The 22,600-nt window shown below is 40.8% G+C and overlaps 1 protein-coding gene across 5 annotated transcripts in view; it reads right to left on the minus strand.

Moving 5' to 3' along the window:
- Positions 1-22,600, minus strand: part of UBE3C (ubiquitin protein ligase E3C) — a 120,719-nt gene that overhangs the window by 59,915 nt on the left and 38,204 nt on the right. For 4 of the 5 annotated variants that reach the window (XM_036864155.1, XM_036864154.1, XM_036864153.1 and 1 more), the window contains 8 exons: positions 20,850-21,007; positions 17,978-18,131; positions 17,343-17,563; positions 16,689-16,843; positions 13,815-14,002; positions 6,190-6,276; positions 1,136-1,293; positions 741-976 (listed from right to left, as the gene is read on the minus strand). In XM_036864155.1, the coding sequence (XP_036720050.1) occupies positions 741-976; positions 1,136-1,293; positions 6,190-6,276; positions 13,815-14,002; positions 16,689-16,843; positions 17,343-17,563; positions 17,978-18,131; positions 20,850-21,007 (1,357 nt within the window). The remainder of the gene's footprint in view (positions 1-740; positions 977-1,135; positions 1,294-6,189; positions 6,277-13,814; positions 14,003-16,688; positions 16,844-17,342; positions 17,564-17,977; positions 18,132-20,849; positions 21,008-22,600) is intronic. The other variant, XM_036864152.1, reaches the window with a different exon arrangement.

The following is a 22,600-nucleotide window of genomic DNA, read 5'->3' on the forward strand; positions in this document are numbered from 1 at the left end:
CAATTAACTTCTTTCAATTAAATAGATAGCTTGACAAAAGCAGTGATAAAAGACCTAAAGGGACAGCTGATGACTCGAACTGAACATTAGCGTGCGAGAGGTCGCCAGTATTAAACGGACTGTAAATCTAGCATTCAATTTGGAAAATGCATTTCTTCTGCTCTTACTCCTTTAATGAGCGATTTTAGCTGACTAGATGTGTTTGCTGCAGAAATTTCATGGGAAGTCAAGCACCCTTTTTCTTTTCTTTTTTTCTACCCCAGTAGTTCTATTCTCAGTGGTGGTGGTTTCCTGCCAACATTCCAGCCATGGTAACTCATAACTTCTCTTTCTGCATGGTTAAAAATGAAGATATTTTAAAATAATTTATATTCAACTTGCATTAAGTTAATGATCTTATTCTACCTTTGTTACTCAATTTCTTAAAAGATTAAATACATAAAATCTGTAAGAGATTTTTTTAGTGAAAAATAAAACTGAAAACATTAAAAAAATTTCAACTATACATCACCTTGTCATTGGAAGTACTTGGGGCAATTTATAAAAGATACATGTAACAATGTAGAAACAAGGCTTTAAAAGGAGGCAAATGTAAAATGAAAATGACTTTTCTTAAAAGTTTTTCAAACTAACAATTATGCCTGAAACAAATCTGTATTTCTATTCTTCTAAAATGAGTCAATTCAAAAAAAATCTGTACATTATTTAACCTCAGTAAACAAAAATGTTCATATACTCATTACCTTAAATAACTGAATCCATCGTTTCTGTTCCATCTGTATACACTGCTGCATTTCAGAATTAGTAGTAACTCCAATACTTTGAAATGCTATAATATATTCTTCTCGAACTTCTGGTTTTGTTTCTGGATAAGCCAACTTGATGATCCCTAAGCACGCATCTCGAAGGCATCGAGACAGCATTATCAGCTCTTCTAAAGTAAAAGGCATCATTGATGATTGTCTCTGACCTACAACTGAAACACATAATCCAAGTTTCTATCATATTTGGTTTTTTTTTTTTTTTCATTTCTTAACACACACTGAAAGACTTAAAAGGCTTAAAACTTTTCTATCACCTATGAAAATGGACAGGCCATGAGCCCAGCAACAAACCAATTCCTCAAAATTCTTACCTTCTATGGGATCACCGAAGAATTCATTATCATGTATGGAAATCAGTGAATGACTAAACAAGGAGCTGAAAAGGTAAAAGAGTGGGATGATTCTACTAGAATCTTCAAAAGACATAGGAGAACCCCTTGATATCACCTGAAGCAATGGTACCATAGACCTAGAATCGGGAAAAAGGAGAAAAAAAACCACAATGATTTAGTTTGGGAACAAATTAAGACATGACATCAGACAAATATAATCAGGGAAAATAACGTTCACATTAGCAATTAAACTACTTCCAGGGGAGGCAAAGTCATTCTAATAATATAGGTTAACCTATAACATAAATTATAGGACACCAAGCCACCACTCTTTATTAATGCTCCTGCTACTATCTTCAACTGGATAAACTTAGTAATTTGAGAGTGAGCCAGTGGTCCCAAGGTTCACTGGAAGAACAGAGAGTAAGTAACGCCACTCTTAAAGACACACACTTTACTTCTATGTTGAAAACCACCCCCTTTCCCCTCTACAAAGGCAGATGGGTCTGGTCTCATGAAAAATTTATCCAGCCACTTACATTTAGGAACATTCAAAACAGTGAAATGTTGAGCCCAAATTAGAACCTTCAGGCTGTCTCCCCTTTAGATGCTGGGCCTTGTTTCCACCTACCAGCCCCGTTACCGTCACTGGTTACTGCTCCCACTTTTACGAGGAGTCCCGAGACCGCCCGGTCTCTTTCCCCTCCCAAGAGCTGCGAGCTATCACATCTCCTTCTCCCTCCTGGTTAAACCGTCTCCTTCTCCCTCCTGGTTAAACCGTCTCCTTCTCCCTCCTGGTTAAATGCGGCTCCCTCTCTCGCGGAGCACTCAGCTCCCAGAGGCTCCCCGTGAGCTCCTCCCCAACGATAAAGCCCCGCCGCCGCTCCAGTGTGTCCGGCGGTCCTGGGTTCGCAGACCTTGTGGGCAAGATCAATCTCTCATCTTCCTCCGTCCGCACCTGCACCTCGAACATCAATTTCCCCCAAACCACAGTTACCTAGGAGGCGACATGTGACCAGGAGTCAGGACTGCAAATTCCCCAGGGGCCGGCCCACCGCTGCCCCAAGTCACATGGGCGAGCAGAGCAGGAGCTGAGGCCTGGCTGAGGCGCTGTCCTCGCTGGGGGCTCTGGTCAGCTCGGATGAGCCACCTGGAGCTCTAGGGTGTCCACGGGGCACAGTTCAGGGGACAGCAGGCCACCACCGGGTCTGGAGCGCAGGGCCCGGCTGTGCAGCCTGGGCTCGGCTCCCGCCGAGGAGCGGCACACTCGGGCCAGCGCCCCGCGTGGCCCCAGCGCTCAGCACAGAGCACCACGCTGAGTGAAAGCCATCCGTGCAAAATAAAAGTGCAGTGAGGGCAGACACAAAGGGACAGGCACGCTGTCTTCCCCCCTCGCCAACCTGGGGACGACAGAAAAAGGCTGTGTGCCTGGGGCACCGCACAGCAGTGGCCAAGTCCCAAGAGGACAGCAGCCCCCTTCTCCCTCAGGTCACCGCCACCAAGCCTAGCCCTGTGCCATCCACACAGGAGGACAAAGGGGTACGGTCATTTGTTTTGCTGACACTGGTAAAACTAATAGTTTGTATCTTTTAGTTCCCTTGTCACTAACTGCAGAAGTACAAAAACAATGGATAATGTTGACAAACACTATTTAGGGGGACATGGCACAGGTCGAGTTAAGCAGCTGCAGCGCGGAGAAAGTATTTCCTGAATCTAAGAGGGCGATAAAGCCGCTTTCAGCTGTGACCCGTCAATAATCCTTGGGTCTAGATTCGGCATCGGTGTCAGTTATGCACATGTACGCCAGGACGCATGAAACTCTTACACTGCTTCCCTAAAGACAGATGAGGGCAATTATTCACCATTAGTTTATTTGTTCTCTTTAACGCCCTGTGAGGTAGGCAAAAGGAATTAACCGTGTTCGTGTGAATGAGAGGAAGCGTCACGGGCAGGAAGGGTCAGCTGCGCGCCTGGGGCCTCATCCAGCTGGGACTGAAATGAAACACGTCTCCTGATTCTCTGCTGGCCGCTCTTTCCGCCGTCAACACTGACTCAGATACTCCTCTCAAAACAGGTCAAAGACTTATGTGCAAATAAGAAGTCTGTAATTTACCGTAATGAAAGGAAAGACACTGATTCGTGACTCGGAGAGTTGGCTGGATTAGGAGCACAGACGAGACCTCAGACAAACCCTCACCTCTGTACACACCCTCAGAACAGGGGTTTCCACAGGGGGCCGGGCAACTGCCCCCCTCCCCCTTAAGTGAAAGAGCTTCTCGTCGTCTCTAGAAGCTTCTACTGAATGCATTCTTGCCTTGAAAAGCTTTAAGAGGGCTACTGTAAGTACTACTAACCACTGGAGTCAATGTGAAAAGAAATGGGCAGGATATACTCAAAACAGGCCCTACTGAGTTAAAGACAATAAACGAACCACACCAGCCTCACCACACAGGCCCGTGACAGGGCAAAACACCCTCAGGTTAGGCTCTGGTAAAGAGAGGCCTATCAGAAAACAGAAACCAGCTGCCCATACGCCCCTCCAGCTTCACCTGCAGCCCGGTCACCGAGGAGCCCGTGAGGCCACAGATCCGGGCTTCTAACCCAGGCCCCGAACCCAAGCCTCAGGGCTGGGGCAAAAAAGTCTGCACTCTGACACGCTCCTCTAATGAGCCCTATGCTTGCTGAAGCTCAGAAGTCCCGGCTGTGTAAGTCCCGCCACGAAACCATTGATGTTTTCAAGTTACACTTAAAGCCATTTTCAGGAAAATCAGGCATCTCATCTTAACTTTACTCCAATAATAAACAGGATGAGATACACATTAGGAATGTGTTAATACACTGTAAGTTTCTTGAGGGACTTTACTTTAATAAATTAAATTACAAAGAAATTCATTCTCAAATGAGCTTTTAAGAAATAATGAGTTTTTAAAAATTTGTATAACTTTACTAACTTATAATATTAATAATTTAATATAATCAATACTATCTCATTTTTCTTTCACACGCCATGACTCCATCTCCTCACCAGGAGACAAATGCCATAAACAAACAGGCAACCATCAGGCAGAGCCAGGGCAGGACCTCTGTTGCTAAGCTGAGACACTTGGAGATCAATGATAACTTCCGGTTCCAATGATCCCCAATCTTCTTTTGCCCTAAACAAACCTATCATTCGTGAATGCCAAGGCGGGCATAGTCATAAGTGTTTGAAATACACACACACACACACACACACAACTAGAAACCTTACATTTTAATTTGAAAATAACAGGATATAAAAGATATTTTCTAGACCTTCGGCTATCTCTCTCACATCTCTCCTGCTGCTGCACACTGTTGATACGAGATACATGGCTCCACCCTTCTGAGTTTCATCAGCTCCAGTGCTGTCATTCAAAACTCCCTTCAGTCATGTAAGATGAATTAAAATTACATGAAAAAAAACATGAAAGTAACTCAAAGTTACGCTACGAGTACCCTGCCTTTCCTCTAGCAGTGAGAAGAGGACTGGACCTGGGCTTCTTTGGCACAGGGCTGGCTGGGACTCACCCGAAGGCGCTGAAACGGGACCATCTCGTCCTCCACACACCACAGTGACAAGCCTGAGACCCAAAGAGCGCCACACGTGTACCGTGTCACAGACCAAGGGAGACTGCAGGTGGATGCACAGTGAAATGCTGGACACCCCAAACTCACCCACCAGGAAGGCTATTTCTTGTCTCAAAAGAGTATAAAATTTGTTTGAAAAAGGAAAGGAGGACTTCCCTCCCTTCTGGCGCGGTGGTTAAGAATCCACCTGCCGATGCAGGGGACATGGGTTCGAGCCCTGGTCCGGGAAGATCCCACATGCCGCAGAGCAACTAAGCCCGTGCGTCACAACTACTGAGCCTGCACTCTAGAGCCCACGAGCCACAACTACTGAAGCCCACGTGCCGCAACTACTGAAGCCCTGCGTGCCTAGAGCCCGTGCTCTGCAACAAGAGAAGCCACTGCAATGAGAAGCCCGCACACCGCAACGAAGAGTAGCCCCCGCTCGCCACAACTAGAGAAGGCCCGCGCACAGCAACAAAGACCCAACGTGGCCAAAAATAAATAAATAATATTTATATTTATATATATATATATATATATATATTTAAAAAAACGGAAACCCTCTTCTTTCCAAAGGCTTGCCCTAAAACGAAGAAGTGCCTTGCTTCCCAGGACAGGCTGGCCCGCGGCTGCAGGCAATACGGTGCTCGCTGTGATCGCCATGGCGTGCAAGTACACTTTAGAAGCTGAGTCTCCAGTGAACTGAGTTACACACTTCTTTTCACACTACAGTACAGAAGGATTGGCTCAGACCCCAGACAGAGGAGAAATTCATCATGGTAATGGCCTCCGTCCATTTACCGTGAAGGATTTTTGAATATTAAATTCTCTACATATTATGCATTCAATAAATATGTACATTAAAGATTCTAGCTTTCAAGTTATATGATTCACATAAAAAATCAAATTATTTCAACAAAAAGGTTTAGAAACCAATTTCTACAATACTTTATATGTTTTAATGTTTGTAATGGTGGTAAATTTGCTTCTAATCTATATTTTCACTATCAAAAGCAGAGAAAAGACATACGAAGCAAAGAAATTTCAAGTTTCTGATTTTCAAAACATGACTAGTTTTTTTTTTTTTTTTTTTGGCTGTGCCACATGGCACGCGGGATCTTAGTTCCCAACCAGGGATTGAACCCATACCACCTGCACAGGAGTCTTAACCACTAGGCCATCAGGGAAGTCCTGACTAGGATTTTTAAAACAAATTTACCCTCAGATAAAGCCATACTCTTAATAATATACACAGATAAACAACTGTAAAGTTAGGCATTAATTTTTTCACTTTGTGAAATTGAGACCATCTAGAATTTTTCTTCTAATATGAAATAAGCTAAGTATAAGTAGTACTTAAAAGTACCTTCTTACAGTGCTTTTTATTAGATCGCCACTTTCCATGTCCTTAAGCTCAATTTCTAAGTCTGTATAACACATACCCTGTGATCATCCGTGTTGTCATAGAAGATATGAGAAACCAAAGGTGTCTCAGAAACCTGGCATTGAAGGCTAAACTGTAGAGAAGCCTAAAAAGGAACAGGGGAAATAAGAAAGAGTTAGCAAATATTCATTCAATATACTTCTTCAAAAAGAAAAAAGCTATAAACTGAAAATAATGTACAATTTAGAAAATGTCTGTATTAACACCACAAATCACTTCCTTCCTACAGCAGGCTGCTTAAGGAGTACAAATGAGAACTAGTCCTTGCACCCCAACTGTGAGAGCCACTGTCTACTGTTACAGAGCTAAGCTGGCCCTGAGCTGTGCCTATGAGACCAACCCCAAAGAGAACCGGGCGGGCCGTTTTAAAGCACAAGTTGAGTTTGCTGCCCCTCTGAGTACGTATCATAACATATTACTATATCACAATATTATGTATTGTTAATATTATTACTACCAATACACATTAAAAATTTAAAAATATTTTAATAATCTTTATATTTAATAATTTTTAAAATATTTTAATATCTAACTGATTTTAACATCCCCCCTTTAAAACAAACACATAAAAATGTGTTTTTTAATGTTAACTAACATCTCAAAACTAATTTAAATCTAAAAATATATTTTAAAGGCTTTAAAAACCCCTCCTGTATAATACCAATTTGATTAAAAAGGCTGAGGAACTTTGTGGGTAACCAAGTTTAACTTTAAATTAGCTTTACTTAGTATACTGCATTTTTGTAATAGGATGTAATTTTTAGTCACAAAGTTATAATCAGGAGAAAAAACCTGCATAAAACATTTTTACACTCTTTTTAAAAGAGGGTACTATCTAGTATAATTTTAGAAGGGCAGGAGTCAAAAATCAAATTTCAAACTTATGAGACTAAATCACAGTAAAAAAGGTTTAGGATGGTAGGAAAATGAGGTTTTAAGAGAGGGATGTGATCTTACTTTAGAACCATCTCAGAAGAACAAGAAGGTAGAAGAGCAAAGACAAAGCTGGGTAGCAAGCAGAACTGAAGAGCACGAAAGCTTTCCCTATCGTGTTAGAGAAGGCACAAGGAATGATCCCGGAATGAAAACTTGAAGATGAAAGTATTCTGAGGACAGAATTCCGTATTTTTAATACCCATGTATCATCTAGTCCTATCTACTTTTGATGGGATGCTGAAATTAACACTGAATCACTGGATTTTCAGGGGAAAGACCTTTGAGACGGTGTCTGACCCCCAAAGTTGTCAAGTCAGCTTATGACGGAGCAAGTAGCAGCCCCCAGGCTCCTGAGGAACTAGAAGAGAGCTCCTCTATCTCCTCAACAGTGCGACCACCAGCCCTGGGGTCTCCTGAGACCACCCCAGGTCCTTTCCTGAGAAATGGCCATTAACAGTAACTGGACGATCTGACTAAATAAAAGCACTATGCAGTGTGTATCCACAATTCTCTATGGAGTTAATTACCACAGTTACTGTAAACTGTACTGAGTATAATACAAAATATTTTAATAGACTAAATTTTGCAAAAAAGTGTATTAATTTAAATGCCCATAGTGGAAGAGAAAGGAATAGGGTTTAGATAAATAAGTCACTCTTCAATATAAAAGTCTCAAATTTAATTGCTTATTTTCCTGCATTCAATCAAAAACACCAGATAGATTCTTCAGCATTAGCAATTTCTGAGTCTACAACAGGGATTATGGAGTACTGGTTTTTAAAAATCCAATCCAATTTTAGTGTGGTGCATTATGAGACGTTCAAATGGCATTAAAAGCACAATCATTTAAAAAATAGTGGAAGCATAAAAGAATATGTGAAATTTACCTAGAATCATGAATCTTAGGCTAGAAAGAATCTATTAGATCATTTAGCCCAACCACTCTTCAAGTGTCACGTAGACCAAAAGCAACCTGTTTTCATCAGAAAACAAGGGGACTGTGCTACATCAATTCTAAGGTCTTTTCCAGCTTAAAAATATGATGATTCTACAAAAGTGAGTTATGTTTGTCACAAGTACATACTTAATAAATGGTAACAACACTATACTAATTCATTAGGTTGAGAAATTAAAACAAAAATTATTGTTATAACAAAAAATGGTAAGAACACAATAAATCATAGGAGATCAATTAAATATACCATGGAAAACAGAATAAAAACAAAGCTATAAAAAACATGAACTTTCAACATGAAGGAATTCTAGAAGGTAACATCTGCTTGCCTTCTTTCTCTTTCATCAAGAAATTAAGGTCTTTTAAAAGTGTACCATCTAGTATAATTTTACTGACACGATTTCTTAAATTCGTGTTAAATATAAATACTAACACTTGGCACCCCAAAGGTCTGAGGAACAACGTACCGTTAAGTAGGTGTTTCCTTTGCTCTTTTTTCTTAACAACACCACCACAAGGGAAAAGATCTTTAGCAACATTTCATCCCATCTTCCCAAAAATAATCAGTTAATACCTCGGAATAAATCATCCAGACACGGTGGACAGATGTAAACAAAAATGGGTCCTCCCAATACATTCTCTTACAACACAGTTTTTCACCTACAATTGTAACTAACGTCTTTCCACATGAATACATATACATATTTCTGAAACATCACTTTAATGGCTACACATTTCAAAAGTTATATTTCAAGTTAATTGTTTTCAAGTTAATTTTGAAACAACTACAGTTCCTAAATTAATCACTCAATAGGCAATAATAAAACAAATTATTAAACCTTTTTTATAAATTAATAAAGGTTATTTGGGACTTTACTGCTAAAAGGTAAGGAAGTGAAGTATTCTTTACATATACTGGGATATATTAAAAATTACCCATTAAGCTTTATTTAGCTGAGACAACCCTATGAGTTAATTAGTAAAGGACTATTCAAGTTATTAAAGAGAACACAATGGAAGACTCCCGCTCACACAGAGGCAGTAAAGGTCATGACAGCAAGGCATTCTCAGAGACTTCCTCTGTATGTAAAGGTGTCACAGGTAAGAGAAATATGACAAGTCACTCACCCAAAGACCATTCTGCTCTTGCAGCACACAAGTGCAAATGTGATACTTTGTGTTTTCCTGCTAAAAGTATCACTTTTTTGGCAAAAGCAATATTGAAATACACATATAAATTTCACCTGTGAATAATGCAAGACTAAAAATAAGCTCCAAATTGCCGTACTGATAATAAAAATTTTAAGACGTATTTCAGCTTGAAGCAACCTAAAACATATTTTCTTCACAAACTAGGAACTAAGAGCGGAAGATAAGCTTCAGACATACAGCTGTGTTAAACTAACATCCCAGTGCTGAAACCATGACCAGGGTAAACAGACAGTTCCCTTTCCCCTGGTAATTAATTTTCTTTAAGATGAACCGATTGAAAAAATGTGCCTTCCCTCATACTAGTTTAAATTAAAATGGGAGAAAGCAGCATTCATTACCTTAGATGCCTTCCTTGATATTCCCTTCCCTTTTATTTCTTTCAAGAAAACTTTAAATAACTTTTAAATAGCCTTTGTGTATGCTTTCTCCAAGTTCACTTGTATTTCCTGTGACTTGTCATCCTCAAGTGTTTAGAAAATTCTTAGAAGTTTCAAAACTCACTACAAATCATATTCCTAAATTTGACTAAAGCAGGCCTACTTTATTAGTTTGATGCCTCTAACAATAACTGTTGCCAATTCATTTATAATCTATATATGATTTCAAGATAGGCAATAATAAAATCATTGTGTTGAAATGTCAAAAAGCTCACACATTTTATCTGACCTTCGTAAGAATGCAAATTATAACAATAATCAATAGCTGCTTAAATCTATTGTTTATACCAAAAATATCACTGATAATAAAAGCAAGCATGAAATCATAGGCAAAAATAATAATAATTGTTTCTCTCTGTAGGTACATTCTCAGTATTTTTTCTAAAATACTATAAAAATTTGTTTTTAAAAACATGAACAGTATATAGTACTCCTGGAATACCCATGTAACACAAATTTGCATTTTTCTTCGCTGAAGTCATTTGCACAATCATTCTATCTCAAATTATTAAAGATATGAACTTACAAATCAAGAAGAAAGGGGGTATCCATTATCACATTTACTTAATAGTGCTTAGAAAACAGATGAGGAAACAGCTATACGCTCCCAGGGCACACAACTGTCCAAATCGCAATGATTAATAACACAAGACACAATTAAGCTGGCTCATTCTATTAATTTTTGGTAGAAAAATCAAGCACCTGATACAATAAAACTGATTCTGATGGCTCATGAGGTATGAACAAGAGAACTAGAGGAAAATTGTAACACCAATCTTTCTGAGCCTTAAAACTCTACCTTTAAAGTTCTGTTTCAAAGTCTCTAGATGTTAACGAAACAGAAGAGCCAAGCCCCAAAGAATATGCTCGTCCACCCACCTTAAGTATAAACCCAAACTCCTGAAAATCAACTTTTAAGGGAGTACCTACCATAAAATGAAAATTTCACTAGAAGCTGTAATTACAGGTGAAATCTCAGGATATAAACTCAGGAGGGCTTCTGAAAGATGATAACCTTTGCATGACTCTAAGAGACAACTCAGCCAAGAAAAGACAAGAAGGAGGGCAGAGGCGTTTTGGACAGACACCAGCACAGGCAAAAGGAGAGAGGCAGGAAATACCTTGGAGGCATAAAAAACAGCAAGAAAATGAAAGTAATGAAGCGTGGCTGGGGCAAAAAGCCCTAATTGTACGGCTAGAAACGGAGTTAGAGGGGTAACCAAACACTGGATTAGGAGAGGGCACTGCACAGCACTAGGCAAAGAGATGCGAGTGCTGTCCTGAGCCAAAGGGATTCACTGCTAGACGTTCAGGCAAGAGAATGAAATAACGTGGGTTATATTTCTGACAATTCAGTCTGGCAACACAACACAAAGTACGCAGCACTCACATACCATGGTGACAATGCAGACAGGGAACTACGGAGAGAGCCCAAACTCTCAGGCAACGCTGTCCACCAGAACTTTCTGTGATGGTGGAACTGGTCCACACTGTGCTATCCAATGTGGCAGCCACGGGCCACACATGACTACTGAGCACTTGAAATGTGGCTGGTGTGACCGAGGAACTGGGTTTGTACTTTTATGTAATTTTAATTAATTCAAAGTGAAGTGGCCACATTTCACTAGTGGCGGCCCTACAGGACACTGCAGCACCAGCGTGACCCCCAGGTTCAGGGGAAAGATGCTGAGTTCAATCTCAGGCAGCAGGAAAGGAGCGTGAGGACGGCCCCTGCTAATAAGGGGCTGAACGGGAGTCTGGAGCTCCGGAAAGCAGGTGAAGCCGCCTGTGTGGACGCGCTCACCCAGAGAACCCACTGAGCAGAAAGGAACTAAGGAACTGAACAGGAAGAGAAGTCTAAGGTTTAGGAAACACTGTAACAGAGACAAAGAAGAACCCACAGAAAGCACTGAGAAGGAGAAGCCTGAGACGAAAGGGAAATTCACGAGAATCCAGTGTCTTAAGCAAAACGGCTTCAAGAAGAGGGACGAGGAGGAGGAGGGGCAGACACGGCTCAGGGTCACTGGCGGGCAGCAGACGGCCCCCAGGGAGACGGGGCGGCAGCGAGCGAGGCCCTCGTCCAGCGTGGACGACACCTCCCAACAGTGCGGATCCGCCCCACCCAACACCAGACCCCTGCCCGCTAAGCCTGGTTCTGAGCCAGCCAGGGGTAAAGCTGAGCGCCTGCCGACAGGCTGTCCTCAACCGTCTACTTAAATATCCCACTTTCTAGGCTTAGTTCTCTAGATACTGGGGTAGTGCCTGCTTTTTTCTCCCCTCCCACAATACAACCAGTTAATATTTATTCATATTTAAAATTAGTGAATATGAATTTTAAATCCAAAAATTTATTCAGATTTCCAAGTTCAATGGTAAGATTTACAAATTGTCTTTCATAAAAGGAGATGGCAGTACATTACTTAATTTTTAAAAATTAAACTAATTCCCATAATCCAAAGCTCAAACCACATTAAAAAGTACAGGGTTCAGTCCACCCTCTCCTCCTCCCTCAACCTCCCCAGCAGAACCAGACGTGTGAGTAATCGCTTCTATGAATTTCTTGTGAACGCTTCCAAGTTTCTTCATGCAAATACAAATACACATTCTTACTTTTTCCACCTTTCAGACACAAAAGATAATTATTCATTGCTCTATATCTTCCTTTGTTTTACTTAAACATATATCTTAGAAATCTTTCCATTATCAATGTAGGAAGGGCCTCCAAATTCCTTTATACATCCTGACAATCAATGTTAAACAGAAATTAAAACCTCAAATCCCAACCCTGAAAATAAGAGGGACTAATATGAGCCTGGGAAGAGTTGAGAGTGAGTTATCAGCCTAGAAATTTAATAATCATCTTTTAAATACCTTAAAAAAAGTTGCAAGTGGTTAAAATCTACAACAGTTAAAATAAGCCTATTTGCTCTTTTATGAGCTATGAAAAACATTCTAAATACTCAAAACCTAATATATTTAGGCCATAAATAAAATTCCTGGAGTACTTTCTTAGAGGAAATAGGTGCTGTACTCATAAAATCCAGGCTACATATAAAGCTCCTTCACCATTAAACACCTTTTGGAAGCGGTTCACCGGTGAACCCCAGACCAGGGCAGCGATGCGTCAAACCCGGTCATTACTACCCAAAGCAATGGACTCTGTGCTCCAATAAAAGCAAGGGGCCCAGTGCAGCTGCAAGAGCCTCAGATCTCACATCCTGCTCTGACGCAATTAGCCCACAGAGAGCTCATCACCTAATCCCGGGCTCGCAGTTTCCCTGGCATCTTGCTGCGTCCGACAGTAATAAACACCAGTGAGCTAGGACAGCACCTAATTAGTTGGCTGCATTAGTGTTTACAAGGCAGCTGCAGGTGATGAGTTCCCTGCATACAGCTCGTTTCAAAGAACGCTTTCCTAGCAAAAGAAACAGCTCTTTTCATGTTACGGGATAGCATTTTACAAACAGAGGGGACTCTGTCTGGTCACACAGGACTCAGGCACCCACGCGCCTCACACAGGGTGGCCCCTCAGTTCCTAGTGGAACCACTACACTCGGGTTCACTGCGCTCCTCTGAGCATTGTTCTGTTAAATTCTAGGAAACTGCTGTCACTCAAAATAGAGGGACAGAATATCAATAGTTTAAGGTCACTGTCACATTCATCAGCCACATTTAAATTCCTAGGTTTCTTGTCCCTCTCAAAAGTTCATTTCAAAGTTTTGAAGAACAAAAATTTTTCAGGTACCAAAGTAAACTGTCAAGGGCACTCTGACAAAAAGAGTGCTATGAAAAAGCCTAGAGAGACAAGTAATATGTTTTGGTTCTGTCATCCAGGCATGAGTCAGACTTTTTACAGGGGTGGCCAGGACTAAGCTCCCCTCACCCCAGACAGCACACAAGAGGAGCTTCTTGGATTGGTTAACATGCCAAAGGCCAGGGAAAGGACTTAAACAGTATTAGCTGGGTTAGCAAAGAAAAAGAAACAAACTTTCATCTTCCATGATGCTGGCTGGAGGGAGGGGATGGCCAGCAGAGGGAGGAGAGACCCCCGGGGACCGAGGCACCCACGCCCAGGAGACTTGCCTGGCCTTGGGCACCATGACGCGGTGCTGCACCATGAGGGTGTGGCAGATGGCTGCCATCAGCGTGAAGGCCTCCTCACTGGCGGAGTCCCTCCAGACCAGGTTCAACAGGGTGTTGGTCTGCTGTTTCGTATCCAACTTTTTCAGACATTCCTCGGTTATGTACGGTACTGACAGTCTACCATCCTCCTAAAACACACCAGATGGGTTAGTCTGAGTTAACCATGTTCTATTAGAACTCAGCTCAACACTACATACAAAGATAACGTAAAATCTTATTTTCCTTCAACTGAAAATATAAGAAAGGCGTTACCTAAAAATTATCCACATCACAACGAACATATCAGTATCTCTACCAAGTCACCCGTTAAAGTAAGTTGAAATCCTCTGGAGATCCAAAGTCATTATCTATGGTAGGTACCAATTTTGCCCAGCATAACAACACGGGAGCTGTGAACACTCAGTTTTTGCTTACTAACGTGATAATATTTTTAGGCCTTACATTTTAAGAAAAATTTATTTCATATTTTCCAGATTGCATTATACTAAGCATACATGTGTGAAAATGTATTACCATCTGATAAAATTTTAAATTATTTGAGATACCAGTTTAAGCAAAATAGTCAGAATATTAAAGAACTTAAAAAACATCAAATGAAATACATAAACCTGTTATTTTACAGCTTAACTTCTCTAGAATATCTGATTCACTGACTAAAAGCTGAGCTAATATTCGATGCAGTTTACCTATTTGGGATATTAACCAAAGATATATACTTTTTTCATATATGTACATATATATGAGTATATAAAAATGACTATATATACAACACTGGGTATTACTGACTGTACTGTTTGGAAACCTGGATGAATATAATTTATGTAACTTATAACAGTCTACCAAATAAAACATTGTATTAGAGATGTATCTAATATATACATATATATATATATATATATATATATATATATATATATATATATATATATATCTCTCTTCACTTAAGATACAAATCGCATTTTGTACAGGCACACCTTGGAGATACTGCAGGTTTGGTTCCAGACCACAGTAAAGCAAACAGCGAAATAAAGTGATTCACATGAATTTCTTGGTTTCCCAGTGCATATGAAAGTTATGTTTACACTCTCTCGTAGCCTATTAAATACATAATGCAATAGCATTATGTCTTTAAAAAAAACAATGTACATACCTTAATTTAAAAATGCCTTATTGCTAAAAAAAGCTAACCATCACCTGACAACAAAGAACTGCCAAAAGCCTTCAATGCGTAAAAAATGGAACATCTGAGAAGTGCAATAAAATGAGGTATGCTTCTACAAATAAAATTTAAATTTCACAGATTCTCTAGAAGGTTAAGTATTAACAAACTGTCTTCTAAAAACAGAAGTTTTATCTACATTTCATCTACAGGATCCCACTTCTTTTTTTGACCATGCAATAAAATTCACACTTTTTGGTTTGCAGTTCTGAGTTTTGACAGATGCAAGAGTTCCAGCACCCACCAAAACTCTGTTTTGTCTCTTTGTAATCAACCCTGCCCTGGTCTAAGCCCTGGCAACCACTCATCTGTTTCCCCCTGTCCTCCTGTTATGGCTTTTTCATCTCTGCTAAGGGAGCCTCTGTGCCCTTTCACTCGACACCCCCAACTCCCACCCCACACAGCACGAGTCACTCTCAAGTGTATTGCTCTTGGGACTAGACTCGGCATTAACCAAAGAGAAATTTCCTAACCAAAAAAAATATATATCTAAAACCTAGTACAGCCACACCTCAAGCCATTTCCATTGTGTAATTAAGAGAAAAAGACGTCAGTGGCAAATTGTGTGTATAAGTGACATAAGGCTTTTTATTCCTTGAAAATGCACAGTAGACAACACTCGCTGAGAAGAGGGAGGTAACATGTGACACTGTTCGTAAAATGAGTTTAAGAACCAATCATGGTATTTATCACCTATAAAATTTGCGAAAATTGACCAAAGACGTTGTGTGCTGTTCACAAGACGGGGTAAGAAGAAACTTAACCTCATTTTTTCTTGTAGGGGCTGAGGGGAAGGAGGAAAGGGACTGACTGCTAATGGATTTGGGGTTTCTCTGTGGAGTGATGAAGACGCTCTAAAATTAGACAGTGGCGACGGCTGCACGGTTATGTTACTACACGGAAAAGTCGCTGAATTGTGTATTACTCTAAAAGGGTGAATTTCGGGACTTCCCTGGCAGCCCAGTGGTTAGGACTCTGCGTTTCCACTGCAGGGGGCACGGGTTCAATTCCTGGTTGGGGAACTAAGATGCTGCATGCCGTGCAGCCAAAAAAAAACCAATTTTTTAAAAATAAATAGATAAAAATAAAAATATATTTAAAAAATAAAAATAAAAGGGTGAATTTTATGGTGAAATGTATCTCAATAAAGTTATTTTTTAAAAATTCTTTAAAAAAAGAAAAAGTAGAATAGTGCCTGACACACAGTAAGTGCGCTTCCTGAGAACTAGCAGCTTTTAACCCAGTCATTTCACTCCTAGGAACTATTTCCTGAGTAATGATTCAACTAATACACAGGATGACCCTATTTTACATGAAAAAACCAAACACAAAACTATGTATCTCCACATAACCTTGTACAGACAGACGTAAGGAAAAGGTATGGAAGAACTCGTGTCCAATCACGAAGACGGCTCTCCCTGGGGAAGGGCACGACGGCAGTGCAGGTGAGGGGCCCTTATCTCTACAGCTGAAGGCTTTGCAATAAGAATGTCTTGATGTATTACTTATATAATTAGAAATAAGGATGGACACAAGCTTCTGACTTCCGACGTCAGATGAAGCTGTGCTCGGACGCATAGGACCCGGGAGCTTACTGGAGCACTTGTCTGCGTGTCTGTCTCTCCACTCTCATCTTCAGAGTCACTGGCTGAATCTTGACAGCTTGTGTTGGCAGGTGAAACCGGCAACTGAGAAAGGAGGGTCTGGAGGACTCTCAAATACACTAGCAGTCCTTCCTCAGAGAGGGTCCCTTTGTAAAGCAATGAGTTACAACCGTTAATTAGAAGGGATCAAAAAGAAACTGGAAAACTCAGATTAACATTTTTCCTGTACTCAGGGAGGCATTTCTGACCAGGACTTATTATTAAAACTTTAACAATTCATATATAGATGTGTGCATTAAAATATACTAGAGGAAGATACCAAAATTCTACAATAGGCACGTTAGCAGTTTAGCATAAATGGGGAAAACATCCCCGCACTCCCAGGAGTTCTCCCATTCAACTCTAAAATTCTTCTTAATCTGTGAGGCCTTATAATATGTATTTAAAGCAGACTTTTTCATTGTGCCTGGAAACCTTCCCCAGGGACACTGCCCAGGGCACAGTCCTTCAGCAAATACGCCCTTCCAGAAATCCCCACCCCAGAGGCCACCTCGACAACGGGACACCCGCCACCACACCCCCTGCTCTTATGCGCTAATACCACCTCTATGTGAGTTCGGGTAAGACACATCTTGTATTTCATACCCAAATAATTTTCACCAACAGTTAAAACAAAGTAGAAGAGCCACGGCGCTCCACCACTGGTCTTGGAGCGTGGACCCTCTATGGACAACAGTGCATTCAGGAAGGGCTCATAGGGGAAGACGGTCTGCACGTCGGCCAAGGCGGGAATGACAAAGTGGAAGACCTGCTCCGTGAAGGGGGCTGCCAGGACCTCCTTCGTGAAGGCTGTAAAAACTTGTTGCCTTAAAAAGAAAAATGGAAGCTTTTAATAAAACCAAAACACACTGTTCACAAAATCATTGATTCAAATCACTGGTCACAAAATGTCTTCCTAATCAATGTTAAGCTTTCAATATCAACTAGATTACCCTGAACTTAATGTTGTGTCTTTCCTATAAAAAAAACTCTGCCGTGTTTTTGCTAACTTTTGATAGCTACTAGAAAGCAAGAAAATAACCAGGTCATCAGAATTATAAATTTATGTTAGGGTGCAAGACAGATAGAAAAAGTACATTTTTCTTTAAACTGAGTCACACTAATAAAGCAAAAATTTGACTTTCAAGTCTATATTTAACATAGCATCCTATGTCAAAGTTATTGTTGGACACATACAATCTTGTGAAATTACAAAATCAATAAATTAATTCCATTCTCACCTTGCACCTTCTGGACAGGAGTTGTAAGTAAAGTGCAATGGTTTTAAAACATTCTCTAGCAAAATTTTTGCTATAGGAACTCGAGATAGATCAGAATATTCAATACTTGATGGAAGCTTGCTGTTAATTAACAAATAGAGAGATCTATAATACCCTAAAAGAAAAGAAAAACGTATTTATAATTTGTATCAATTCATACCTTTTCTTATAAGGAGGGGAAAAAAAAACTTGTCAATTTTTAAATGCTTTTTATAAATCTCCACAGGTAAAACTTCAAGCTAATTTTTCTTCAAGTTTCTATTAAGAAACCTTTAGGCACCCATGTAGCTTGAAGTGACGCATAAAGTCCACGTACCCACTACCCAGCACCAACAATTATCAACTACAGCCAGTCATCTATGCCTCCACTCATTTGGAAGCAGATCCAAGATATAATTATCTCAGTATATCATCAAAGGACTTTATTTTTCTTAAAACTACCATCATCACAGCTAAAATAAATTGGTAATAATTCCTCAATATCACAAATACCTATCAGTGTTCAAGTCTCCAGCTGACTCATGTTATAAATTTTATTTAACTAGTTTGCTTGCATCAGGATCCAAGTAAATCCCATATATTGTGATTTTTTAAATCTGTCTCTTAAGCATCCTTCAAGTAATTAAGTCCTTTTGTGGTTTTGTAAACAACATCATGTTGAACCCAGGACTTTAACCCCTGGGTAGACTTCCATGCACTGCAGCTGTTCTACTTGCTGATACTCCTGACCATCACCATACTGCTGATGGGGTGCAGTCAGGTGAGCGTCTCTGCTTCCTGATGGGACAAGAGGGCCCAGTCTCACTTTCTCATCTCCCAATCGGGACCAGGGACTCTTCAATCCCTTCTAAAGGAAAGGATCCCTCTGGAGACCACAATGTGGGCACCGAGGGATTCACATGTTTTAAAGATGACCTCTATGAAGCAGAAACACCTGGCATGGCCTTTCTAAGCTGCTGATGGCTTTCTAGGGGTACGGTGAACATAACTCTGCCGCCACTAACAACTCAGGTCACGCAGTCCTATAGAAGCGTGTGCCCCTTTCTTGCACGGCAGTTAAAAGAGCACCTTCAGGCATAGTCTGCAGGCATCTCGTTACTGTAAGCTCACACTAACACACACTCCACCTGCTTGGTTTGCTCTCTCCAGCTCTGCACCCGACGTTCGGTCGCTGAACAGTGAGTCTCCGCACGGGATCACCAGACCTGCTCTGCAACTACCCCAACTCTAACCTCACACACACTGATTACCAGTGACGCGCAACAAGAAAGCCTGAAAGCTCTTTGCTATAAAACTGAAAAGACATAAATACATCAAAAAAATTTTTTAAACACATCAAGAAAAATTTTTAAAGTATCGTAGTATTAATATATTAACACAAATATGTGCAGATTGACAGCATGAACAGAGCATTAAGTAGTTTAGTTGCAATTGTTAAAAAGCTTCATGTTAAGTCAACATACAGTGTACAATAACAACATGAACTAGTAAATGAACACGACGCTAAAACATTACAGACTGGTAACGTCAGGAAGTAATTTATCAAAAAAGATGAAGCATGGCTATACCACAGACACTGGAAGCAGCACCTTCTGTGTAAGATTCTGAAGCATCTCCTAGTTCAGGACACATTTTAAAATAATGCATATTTCTTAGTTACCATCTTTGCACTTTTGACAGCAAGAAGAGTAAAAATTCTCATTGAATGCTTAGTCTTAAGTCAATATATATAATAATACATCAATTAACACAGTGGACCATTTACAATTGCCATTAATTTGCTTTTTAAAAGATCAAATTCCACAAATTTCAATTTGATTAACTCAGTAGTTGCCCTAATTTTTCAACGAACTAAGTAGGGTTTCTTTTTTTTTTAAACCTAAGCCAAACAGTAAGGTTGGATGTATAAGAATTTAATTTCTACAGTTTAATCCTGAGAATTAAATTAGCTAGATTTAACCCATCAACAGATTAGTCCATTTCAAAAAAAAAAGCAAAATTATTTATGTTTTTATCAGTAACTGTTGCTTTCCAGAACACCCTATAGCTCCTTTTATGACTCATAACACACCCATTCTAACGTTAATGCTCCTGAACTCCAGGAGCCCTGAAGCAGCTGATTTTTGGAGTCAGATTTTTGTTGCCGTTGTCCCTGCTGGCCACGCCACGCGGCTTGTGGGATCAGCTCCCCAGCCAGGGACTGAACCCGGGCCCACGGCAGTGAAAGCACCGAGTCCTAACCACTAGGCCGCCAGGGAAGTCCCTGGGAATCAAATTTTTTACTTTATGTTACTTAATTATCATAAAAGTTTTAAAAATCATAGGCACCTCATAGTCTTTCTGCCGGCAACACTAACACGTTCTCAGAGGAACTGCAGATCTAGGTTATTATACCTGACAGAATGCAGCCACTTTAAGACGTGTGTCACCGAGTTAATAAGAAAATTCAAATAAACTGAGCACCTTCGTCTCCTCTACTGAACTACTGTGACTCCTGGGACAGCCTCTTCCCTGGTCGGTGTGGCGCTGTGTTCGCGGCGTGACTGTGCCCACCACCCGGCCGCGGCACTCGGCCAGGGCAGCCAGGCCTGCACTGCGGGCCCAGAGCTCCTGGAACAACTTCCGAAAGCAGACGCTAACTTACTTCATTTTCAAGCAACAGGAAAAGTGAGGTAAAGACAGCAGACACATTTCCAAATTTTGAGGGTGGGTAGAGACGAGGACAGATGTTAGAATCTGTGATTCACACAACGCTTCCCGCCCAGAAAGGTGCCCTGGCCGGTGCCGACTGCTCACGACCACGCCACCCCCAGTTCTTACACCGCCGACTTACCATTCTGAATCATGTAGTGCAAAATTTGTTCAATCACAGACACCACATAGCTAGCATCTTGTAAAACAGGCAAATAGGTGCTCTCAGAGGAAAACACCTCAAGCATTCTCATTGGAAGTGCAACATTCAAACTGTCATCATTACAGTTCTGCAGTAACCTGTAAAAACGAAAAAAAAAAAAGTATTCACACACTTACTAGACGGCAAGCGTCACCGAAAGTTTCGTCAAATTCTTCTCTTCTCTACGATAAGTGTTCGAGCCATTCTGTTCTAGCACTACGATATCCCTGAAAACAGACGTGACTCCAAGACAGACAGGAAATAACCAAGCATCGTGTCACTGACACTTTGAGTCCTTATTATGTGCCAAATAGAATGACGGCGCCCGGTTTAGAGAAGAAAAATGCACCATCAGAGAGGGAGAAACAGACAAGGAAAATCAAAGATCACCAATGCCATGTGGGAAGGGTATGATACACTGACCTAAGCTACATCTAACCCAACTCAGATAAGGATCTTTCCACAAGTGCCTGTAAGACTTTCCATGCCCACAGTATCTCCCAAGAAGAACACTTAGTATATTTCTGATCCTAAGTCATCTAGCATTTTGACTAAAGACTCCCTTCTTACTATGAGAATTATAGGCAGAAAGGAAGGCTTAGCTGTCACAAAACTAAGTCTTACTTAAAAACAGAGAATGTCTTTTTTTTTTTTACATCTTTATTGGAGTATAATTGCTTTACAATGGTGTGTTAGTTTCTGCTGTACAACAAAGTGAATAGCTATATGTATACATATATCCCCTCCCTCTTTTCTTAGAATCAGCTTTACAGAGACACAATTTACACATGATAATCTGCACTCATTTAAAGTATGCAATGCAATGAGCTCCGACATTACCCCACAATGAGGACACATCCATCCACCGCTTCCTCTCGGCCCTCTCTAGTAACTTCCTCCCTCCAACTCCTCCACCCCCAACCAATTTCTTCTGTCACATAGACTAGTCTGCATTTCCTACTATTCTATCCGCGAGGAACCATACGGCATGCACACATTGTCTAGATGCTTCACTCAGCATCTTTCTGAGATTCATCCAACATGTTAAACACACGGTCCTTTTACTGCTAGTTGCATTCCACAGCATGGGAAGACCACGTTTTGCTTATGTATTCATATGCTGATGGACACGAGTCGTTTCCAGACTTTTCTTGCTATAAATAAAGCTGTATGAACGTTCAAGGATAGGCTGTGTGGACCTGTCTTACGTCTCGGGTAAATTCCTAGGTGAGGAACCACTGGGTCACATGGTAGCCAGACAGCATTTAACTTGACAAGAAACCGTCCAGTGTGAAGGGCAGTATGTGAGAGTCCCAGCTGCTCCATACCCGAAACACTTGGTATTAACCCTTTTTCAAGTTTTAGCCAAGCTAATGGCTGCATAACTGAACTTTACTGTGATCTGAATTTGCATCTCTGTGATTATTTATGATGTTGAGTACCTTTTCAAGTGCTTATTGTTCATTTGTGTGTCTGCTTTTCAAAAGTGCTCCACCTTTTAAGTGGGCCCTTTGTTTCTTGAAAACCCAAGTACACTGTCGGTGCCCACCCAGGCCTCACCCACCTGGCCCTCATTCCGACGAGCTCCAGCAACCCCTTCCCCGGGCCCACTTCCCCTCTCACCTGGATCCTGGATAAGCGCACTCTCAGGTTTCCCACCTTAGTCTCCAGACCCCACTGCCTCACCCACT

Source organism: Balaenoptera musculus, chromosome 9, assembly GCF_009873245.2.
Source record: "Balaenoptera musculus isolate JJ_BM4_2016_0621 chromosome 9, mBalMus1.pri.v3, whole genome shotgun sequence".
NCBI classification, from domain to species: domain Eukaryota; kingdom Metazoa; phylum Chordata; class Mammalia; order Artiodactyla; family Balaenopteridae; genus Balaenoptera; species Balaenoptera musculus.